Source organism: Protopterus annectens, chromosome 5.part0, assembly GCF_019279795.1.
Source record: "Protopterus annectens isolate FY-2018-M chromosome 5.part0, PAN1.0, whole genome shotgun sequence".
Lineage (NCBI taxonomy): Eukaryota > Metazoa > Chordata > Ceratodontiformes > Protopteridae > Protopterus > Protopterus annectens.
The window spans coordinates 230,842,362-230,852,853 of NC_056735.1; the positions used below are offsets into that span (position 1 = coordinate 230,842,362).

General features: G+C 37.1%; 1 protein-coding gene across 1 annotated transcript in view; it reads right to left on the minus strand.

The window, feature by feature from the left end:
* The window catches only part of RAB6A (RAB6A, member RAS oncogene family), a gene marked incomplete in the record, with an annotated part of 497,596 nt that extends 487,900 nt beyond the window's left edge, over positions 1 to 9,696 (minus strand). Inside the window, 1 exon segment of the mRNA XM_044072212.1 lies at positions 9,318 to 9,696. Coding sequence (XP_043928147.1) covers positions 9,318 to 9,387 — 70 coding nt within the window.
* Between the last annotated feature and the right edge of the window lie 796 nt (positions 9,697 to 10,492).

A 10,492-nucleotide genomic window follows, 5' to 3' on the forward strand; every position in this document is an offset into this window, starting at 1 on the left:
AAAAGGCAATTAGCTCGAGTACATGGGACCAGATTCCAAACCAATTTATGCTCAGGGCAAGTAAATACCCTACACCTAGCAGCTGGCTACATTGTACATAAAGACCTGTGACTTCCCTATATGGAGTACACAGATGGGAGAGTGAAACCACACACAGTCAAGAATAAAACTACTCCCCCATTCCAATAGAATTAGTATTTAGTACATGCTGCCCAGAACATTAAGGCAAATATAAAACTGACATAACACTAGAAATGTTAGTTGTGCCTTGATGGAAGTCACCCTTAACCTGCACAATGTTAAAAAGGAAACCTACAAAGGTGGCAAACTTCATGAATTGCACAGAAGCTACCCCACAGTGCTCAAAGCAGTTTTTACTTTTGGATACAGTTTGTAACAAGTTAGTGTTTTCTCCCTACCTGTCACCTAATCCACACAGGTAGGCACCATCTCTGTCTATATTCATGTGATAAAAACCAAACCTCTCAACACCATACTGTCAGAATGAGCACACGGTGTAACAGTAACAGTACTGTTTTAGGATGGAAAAGGAAGGCATGTCATGTTTCCTCTGTTCAATGTCTTCTTCTCTGATGGTGGCTAAAATGGGTCCCTCTGGGATCACTCCACTTCCATGATTAGCAAACAGTAATTAAGTTTTCCCCCTAGCACCACAAATGCTGTTCACAAGCCTCTCCCTCTGGTCTCCAATTATACAACATGATTAGAATGACATAGCTTGTGTTGTATGTCTATGTGCAGAGTCTGATTTTTAAGTCCCAGGATGTTACTACACCACTAAGTCTTCTCTGATGACGATGGCACCACTACTCTGTAAGCTTGGTTTGACACATCACTTCTCTCCAGTTTTTCCACTCTGACAAATGTTGCACACAATACTTCATACTTTGAACAGCAGACACTGGAAAAATACAGACACAAGCAGGCAGAGCACTAAACCACACCTACAAAACAGATGTTTCTATGTATTGCTTCTACTCACTTGGCTGCCCTGTTCCCCTACACAAGCAGGTTCATGGTGACAGACAATTCGATGAACAGGAAGTGCAAAGGGTTCAGCCGCACCATTTTTTTTTCTTTGAAATCACATCTATTCTCTGTGGGGTGGAGCAGTGCTCACATGCAAATCTTCACTACAGTAACGCGCTTCCTTTCTCCTAACCAGTCTATACATGGAAGTATGACTAGTCTCTGTCAAACTTGCTGCCCAGTCTTTTGAAATCAGGCCCAAAGCATTAACATTTGGAAGAACTTTGCCAATGCAATTAATGCACTTGTCACAAAGAACAATAAAAAATACATCAACAGTTACCCTCCTCTGTCATCATTTTGTATAAGGAGTCCATACAGAACTGTTAAATATGTATTCTGCTACACTTGGCTTCATTACTTTGAACAATGAAGAGACTGAAAACAGATCCACAGGGCCCAAAACAACTATACATGATATTATTAAAAATATATGGATTTAGCAATGCAAGAACATACTCGAATGATTTTCTTTAGCCCTAAAAGATCATAAATTTTTAATGTGTTTCGCATGACTTAAAAAGAAAAAAGTTAAACAGCAAGTGTAGTACAACACAATACTCCTCACAATTTTGTCATGTCTTTGAGATACTAGGAGGAGGATTATGTTCAGCAGACAGTAACATTAAGATTTTACTGTGAAGAAACAGACCAGAAAGCTAAAATGAAAGTAGGGAAAGAGGAACATCTCAAACTATATCCCTTTCACTCACAAGCCACTCAACAGACCCCAGCTGTTAAGTGTTACTTGGAACCCTCCCTGGAGGCACACCTTGCCCATCACCTTCTGCCAATGCACACCCCCACAGTTGGTCATACCAACTCAATTAGGAAGGCAACCAACTCAACTAAATGGACTGGACCACAACGCTTTTTAACAAGGAACTACTTCAATGCTTCTCAACATAAAACCAAAGTTACAACTTTTAAATTTTACAGAAAAACGGTCATGTTGGAAACTGGTCACCATTAACCTTAGCATGGAGGATGAAGAAGATAATTACATTTACGGCTTGTACAGCAGGTTTTAGATATTCACTGTACTTCTGAAAGGGATGGGGGTGGAAGTGGATCCTCTCAATCATGTGTTAAGTGCACTTCATCTCAGGGGAGGGTGCTTGCTATGCAGTGTTAGCATGCAGGATGCAGTCCCTATGCTGTGTTCTCACTTTTTGTTTTGTTTGATTCCAAGATGATCATTTGTCAAAATATGAATTAAATTCTTTGTATTCAAAAATTGTTAGCTGCTGCAGTTTGTGTCTGGGTTGAATGTGTTAAAAGAATTGTCTACCCTATTCAATTAACAGTATTCTGCAAAACATTTATTTCCATTTTTTAATACAATTTGTTGAATTCTTTGACATTGTTAAAACTGCATAACATTTACCTTGGACTAACTGCAGTGCGTGTGTGTGTGTGTGTGTGTATGTGTGTGTAGTATATATAAAAACTTGTCCATATGGTCAAAATCTTTTACTTATACAATTTATTGTTAATCAGACAGGACACCTGTTAAGGGATATTTTCATCAATTACAGTAGCTGTGGTAAAAATTCTTACAATACTTCTCTTCCTGGTCCTCCACTGAAAGGTGGCACTGTCCAGTAGACTATCCCAGTAAGCAAACGTAAATAAACATAATTCAGAAGTGTATATTTGTGTCTTATGGATATGTTTCACTATATGATGTGAATTTAGTGACAGTCTGTGATGAAAAGGAGCATTTCACCACTTTTAATACGGGTAACACTAAGAATATATTGGGCATAGCCTATGAATTCACTTAACTGTCAAGTAACACTGAGCCATTTGTAGACACATTCAAAACTGTACAAATTCTGGAAGAAAGTGCCCGTCAGTAAATCAAACACTGACTATAGGACTTCAGAATGTTGAATACAGAGCACCACCACTGGACGGGGGGCAAATTTCTGTATTCCACACGTGTGTGCGCACGCATGTGTGTGTGCACAAGTCTGGACCAAGGTTCAGTGTCAGTAAAGGAGGGAGGTTAGCACTAACATCCTGGAAAAAAAAAAAGATGTGGTGGCTGTAATACCTAAAGATCCATCAGATCCAGCTTCACATAGGTCTACTTCAAATTTAAACCAGGATTATAAAGTGATAACGTCTATAACGGCTAAGAAAATAGCAAAACCAGCATTGCCAAAATTGAGAGATATGGATCATTGTGGTTTTGTGGAGGGGAGGCAAACATTTTGACAACATTAATAGAATAGACGACGACCCAGAGAGAAACAGAATGCAAGAAAATACCACTATTGTTGGTAGGTCTTGAAGCAGAGACAACATTCAGAGTAAGATGGGATTTTGCGAGTAGGGCAAGGGAAACATTTGCAATAACAGATATAATATGGTCAATGAGGAGGATATACAAGGGCTCAGAGAGAGGAAAAAAAATTGAAGTGCAAGGGTTCTTCTTTGATAGATTGCATCTGAACAGAGAAACAAGGCAGGGTATCCCCTTTCCCAATTTGTTAAGCGAGCTAGATTTAGAACTATTAGCAAAAAAATAAGGGACTCAAATTCAGGAATAAAATTGGTACAGTAATCAAGAAAAGGTAGCTTTATTTGCAGACAATATTTTGTAACCTGATAAAAACCAGAAAATGGCATCTTAGTGACATGGAACAGACATACTTTCAAGTTTTTTTTCAGGATATAAAATTAATGAAGATACAAGTCTATAACAGTAAACTATGTACCAAACACATTAATTGACAACATCAACTCAATTTTATCACATCCACACATTTAGGAGTACGGGTTAAAAAGGATTAGGTTATAGCAACCAAGGATATGTAGGAAAAAATTAAACAAAAGATAATATAAGGACTGAGAAAATGGAAGCTGTTGTATATGGTCATGGATAGCAAGATACAAGCAGTAAAAATGTTTTAAGTCCCTTTAGTCTTGTACACAGGGAACCAGAGCAGAAGCTGTGGATAGTAATGAATAGAGAGTTCAAAGATTGTATTTGGAAAGGGAAAAGGGAAGGAGTAAAGTGGGACAAGTTCATCTTTCTCAGAGAACTCCGTTTAGAATTACCTAATTTGAAGGAATTTTACAGCTAAGCAGTTAAGGGTCTTATACATAACACACGAAAATGAAGCAGGGAGAAACAGAAGAAATAAGAAAAAAAAAATGAATTTAGATGTAGCAGCCATGCAGACTGTTACATTCATAAAGTATTCTAATAACTAACCAAAAGTATTCTAATAAACTACAAAGGAATGGAGAAAAAGATATTTTGCTTACAGGGATGACTGCAATTAGAGGTACAAAGAATGGGCAAGAGGGGGGCTGGAATTGACTGGAGGAAGCTGGCGAAGGAACAAAGGTATTCACAACAAACGATTACAAAGAGAAAGGTTAACAGAATGGGAAGATGGAAAAAAGATATCTGGACTGCAGGCAAGAGACTGCCTTCACGGTCAGGAATTGATATTCTGAGTATAGGCAAAGAGAAAGGGATATGATAAACCTGAGAAAGACCTGCACTGGTAGAGCTTTTACATAAATCTAGAACAGAAGCTGCTGTTAAGAGGGGCAATTAGTAGGGCACATACTGAATAACTATAGGAATCAATCAGTAATTTCGAAACGACTGAGGAGAGGTTGGATAAGCAATTAACAAAGGAACAATAGGAGGACATATGTAGGGCAGCCAAATATGCAACAAATCCAGAAGATTTAGGATTTTTGCTTGGAAATGTTTACATATGTATTTTTATCCCCCATTTATACCCCCAACAGACTCCAAAGAACATTTGCCTCAGAAAGTTAGCAAATGTTGAAGGTGTGATAGGGGAAAGAATGAGGTAACTGGTAGCATGTTCTGAAAGTGTAATGAGTTGGCAGACTAAAAATTCCCTGCAGAGTACTCTGTCAGAAATACTGGATGAGCAAATGGGGGTAATTAAGAAAATTACTTTTTTTTTTAAGCTGGGACACAGGATCTGAATTGTCTAGACAGAGTAAGGTCTTGTTAAGTTTAATTCGGGTGGCTGCAAAAAAGCAATTACTAGAAAATGGAAATCAAAATCTAAACCAAACCATATATGAAGTACAGAATATTGTTACAAAGATAAATGAACTGGAAGTAGGATCTTTAGAAACGGATAGCAGCAAATTACATAGAAAATTTTAAATTGTAAAACAATACATGAAGAAAAATGTTTTGGAGAAATAAGGTTTAAGGTAAGACAAGAACTAACCAACTTATGTTAACGTTATATAGTACAGAAGAATATGCGATGTATAAGGTTTGTAACTATGAACATGTTAATCTATGTTTGTCTATCACAATAATAAAATAAAGGCTTAAAAAAGTTCAGCGTCCGTGCAGGTTTGATTCTTACTGGTGACACCAAGGATAATGTTACTATTAGCAGCAGTGTTACTACCCCAACTACATTCTATCCTTGTGTATGTTAAAGCTTACCCTATCCCTAACCCCAACACCGACAGTAACCCTTTTCATAACCCTAGCACTATGCACACATCTTTGTTTTCCATCAACTTCAGTGTCAGCATCTGCCAACTAAAGGGGGGGAGCAGTCACCTCTCCAACAATTTAATGAAATATCATTCATATTAATTATCAGCACTCTGAGCAAATTACACCCATTCCAAATCTAGCAAATACAAGGCATTATGATAAACAATGACATTTGTACACCGCAAAAACAAAACTGCAACAAGTTAATAGAATATTACAACTACATTAGTTAACTAAAAATAAGAATAGTTTGATAAACAATACTGCAAACACGAAAACTGGCAAAAAACAAAGAAGTAACTCCCACGGCAGAATACACAAACACGGACCTTTATTGTAGTAAGCGCTTTCGGTCAAGGTATTACCTCAACCTTCATCAGACATAGACAAATGTAACAGCCACAAAAATTTCACTTAAATACATTATACTTAATTGATAAATTACTCTCTTAATTGATAAATTAAATGCCTTAAAATTTAAAGCAACATAAAACTAATGTTGTTCAATATAACTATACCTTAAATAAATTAAGTAAAAATAAACATAAAAATACAATTGAAGTCAATTGCTCATATTTTGTATGTTATATATATTTTATCAATTTTCACCAACAACTCTAATTGTTATTATTAATTATTAAAATCTCCTCTACGAATAATTGTAAATAAAATGTAAATAAAAATGTTAAATAAACCAATATTGTTTAAAAAATATATATATGTATATTTATATATGTACATCTGCATGTATTTGAGTATGCAAAAACATTTACCTATACCCGTACAACCATATTTGTGTATGCATTACTATAAAACAATTTGTATATATATACTAATAAATATAATAGAATTTCAAATTTGTTATATGTGTTTTTAACTTGAAAACACGTAAAATGTGAATATATTAAAAACTTAAAATCAGTATATTACACAACAAGTCCATATTCATAGCCAACGTGTTATAATAAGCAGCAGCCCATACTCCTTATCTCCTTAGTGCCCTCAGTTTTAAAATACATTTGATTGATGCATACTCATTTAAACCTGGCGGAATTTGGGCTAATGTTCTAATTTGCCACAATAGTTCCTGTTCTTCAAGGTGTAGTTGCCATGGGCCCCCCCTGATGTCAATTTTAACTTGTTGGATAACAGTAAATACAAAATGATGTGTGGGATGTTCATTGATGTGCCTAGCTAGTGCATTATTTAGATCTTTCTTACCTATGGCATAGAGATGTTCATACACTCTTTTCTTTAATGCACGCTCAGTCTTACCTATGTAAAATGATGAACATTCCACACAAAGGGCCATGTAAACTACATTTTTACTTTCACAATTGAACTTCCCATTAATTGTATACTCTCTACCATTAATGTAAATTTGTTTCCCTGGAAGTATATGTTTACATTGTGGGCACATACCACATTTGGTCATGCCACTTTTTGAGGTCGAGGATTTGTGACTAGATTTTTCCACTAGTTGTTTTAAATTAATCCCCCTCCTAAAAACAAATTTTGGTTTAGTACCAAGTGCTTTCACTAACATGTTGTCTTCTAATATGATATTCCAGTTTTTGTTAATAATATTTTTTATTATGTTATAATCAATACAGTATGTGAAAATAAAGTTAATCTGGGATATATAAGAATAGTATTTACAAACTATAATCCATTAGATACTGTTCATTACAGACCACTGCAGCAGGACCAGTCAGTCATGCAAAAACAAATTAACCCTGTATACAATCACATTTACAGTGTAATAACAGAGGCTCTTTCACTCTCTTCTTAAACAGTTAGGAAGTACTGAAGACACTTTTTTTCAGGTAACTGTACCATCCAGCTGTGGCAATCTTGTAAAGGATTTAAAATTAGCTACAAATTTACAATGCCAGCATATCTCTCAAACGTTCACCATTAAAACAGACAGCAATGGGCAACAAAGAGGAGCGCTTTTCTTATTTTCAGAATAAGATGATCTTCAAGAACACACATTGCAGTTATTCAAACAGAATTTTTCTATAGCTTACAGTATTCCCACTCTTAAAACAAGTCAAACTTTATGGGAAACATTCAGTAACTTTAAGAAAACAAAGAGATGCGAGGGCAAATATTCCAGCACCATATCTAAAGCTTAAGTTTTGAATATGACTGGATTTCCAAATGCCTGTTACACTTATGCCAATGCCTTCATAAGGCCACGTGTTTTTCACAAATATCTATCATATCTACCAAGTACATGGTCATCTACTCGTAGCCCCCCCCCCCCCCCAAAAAAAAACTGCAGACAGAACTTGACGAGCATCTCCTCAACTGCTATGATTTAGACCTTCAAAACTTAGCAGTGCTCATACTACACTTAGTGATGTTCCTCAGTCAGATCTTTTATAGGTACATAAGCAAAACTGAGCAAATGCACAGATTCTCTATCACTATGTATGATCTAATATACAAGGAAGCTTGTTTTGTGAAAAAAATGAGAAAGCAATCCTCCTGCTGACCCTCAATTTTTTTTTTAAGGCCAGCGGTATGGGTATGCAGCTAAATACCGTAAAAATAAAGCATCAAGTTATCAAAAACACAAGAACTCGCTTTAATAAACATGTAGTCTTCCACTGCCGACAAACCCATAAGCAGTTTCCAGCAAACACTAAAAATCCACGTATATTCACAATACCTAATTTGCTATTAGGGTTGCTTGATCGGAGGAAGAAGCAAATTAGGTTTGTTTTCAGGAGTAGAACAGTGATCATAGACCTTTTTCACACTCATACCGGGAGCGATGTCTGGTTAAGAGACTTGTTCAGTTACACAGCTTATCAATGGAGGCTGGGGGAATCAAACCTTGCACATCTGAACTACAGAAATCACTATTACACTAGACAATACAAATGAAAACATAAACGTGAAAAAAAAAAGTTCTGTATATAAAAAAAGTCAATAAAATTACGAAAGACTGCAAGAGTAACTGTAGCAGAACTGTATCTACTTTGAAATCTACATACTTAAAACTAAATGGCTGGCCGGCGTGTGTGCGGATGGGAGACTGGGTGACAAATCAGAAGCGTTTAAAAAACATTGAACGGCAAATGACTGCTTTGATTGCAATTCCCAGCACAGTTGTACACCCTCCAGTCTAAGCACGTCCCACCAGTGTGAGTTTTGGAATAAAATGCTCGTGCTTCCAAACATATAACCTAAATCAATGATGATAAAATGCATTTTCCATTAATTCCTCTGCAGAGGATACAATGTGGTGGGAGCTCAGCTCATCAATTCTCCTCTTTACAACCAGCAAAGCCGAGAGTGAAGGGAGATACAGTTTATCGCCATGTGTACTGTTTCGTTTTTAACGCAAACATCGTAAGTTACGCTATTTCTGTGAAGGCATAGTAAAATACTGCCCAATTCCCCACCCTCAAATTCACAAACACCAGTTGATGTGGAAATGTTACCAGACTAGAGTTAGACATATCAAGTAAAAAACATAAAGATCGCCTGATTCTAAACTCTATAAGGTATCACGTCCTCAGCTAATCCTCTGCGCTGATCTACGTTATATAGATAGGTTTCTCCAACCCAGACAGTCAGACCAACGCAGACAGACCACTTGTCCAGAAAACACACCCGCAATGCTCAGTCTAAACCTAATAAATACCAGAATCATAGACTGCTAATGAAAATTATCTGCAAAAGAAAAAAATCAGCTTAAACAAAGCATGACAACCAATCATTTTCAACTCACCGCTCTGTTCGCCCAAAAAGACCAGCTTGAATTTCCTCAGAGGATTCCCGAAATCACCTCCCGCAGACATGGTAAGATGACGGCGACGCACAGAACGAAAGGCAGAAACCGAGCAGGGCCGGGGTCTGTTGCAGCAACTGCAGAATGGACAACTGGGAGTCTACTGGACTCAAGTGAAACTAAGTGGGTGGCCTTGGTAGTTTCCGGTTCTGGTAATGGCACTGGCTGGTTACTAAGCCGCAACACAACCCAAGCGGCTAAGCAGTGATTGCTAAGCACAGCACTACTTCTTCCTACCCCTTCCAACCACTTCTCTGTAACTAAGGGGGACTAAAGGTAATTGAACTACGACAACCTAAAGTGCTGCACAATCAGAAACCACACCCAATAGCAAATCTGAGCGATGTCTTTGTTTACCAATCAACGTGCAAGCCTATGATTTACGTGTTGGAAGGAAGCAAGCATGATATTTGGTTATATGATGGGTGCTACTGTGTGAAACTCTGTAATTTGTGTTAATATTCCCTCAGTTGTTCACATCATTGGTTGTAACCCAAATTAGCTACCGAGGGAATAAGTAGGGGATTGTAACCCGTGTTTTCTACAATATCATGTACTATTCCTTGTTTTCTCAGCATCAGTACTTCAACATTTAATTTCAATAACTTAGCAAAATCAGTGGAAATGAAGAAAGGTTGCTTGACGTTAGTTATGGACGAGATAGACATTTGTACCCATAGAACTTTGCAAATGTGGGGACGCAAAACTGGGGTAATTGGTTAGATAGTGAGGCGGGACATCCGGTTGCTTAAGGTTGACTTGAAGAGCCAGGAGCCACGTTATCTGGTCCGCCCTTCATAATGACGACATCGAGATTTTGACTTTGGCCCACGATTGCTTGCGTCATCAATCTGGCTACTTGTATTGCTTAAGTTTTTGTGTTTTGAAGTTATTTATTTTCTAAATGAGTATTGAAATTTATTGTAACTGTTAATATAGTATCTTGTAACGGTTAGCTGTAAAAGTTCCACGTACTTAAGAAAATGCTTAGGAAAGTGTATTGCTATTCTTGATTAAGTGAGTCTAGATAGTTATACGTGGACAGCTTACTTCCCAGTGCCTGTATTAAGGAGAACCACTGGAGTGATCCCGGGGTGAACTTTCTATTTGCCATC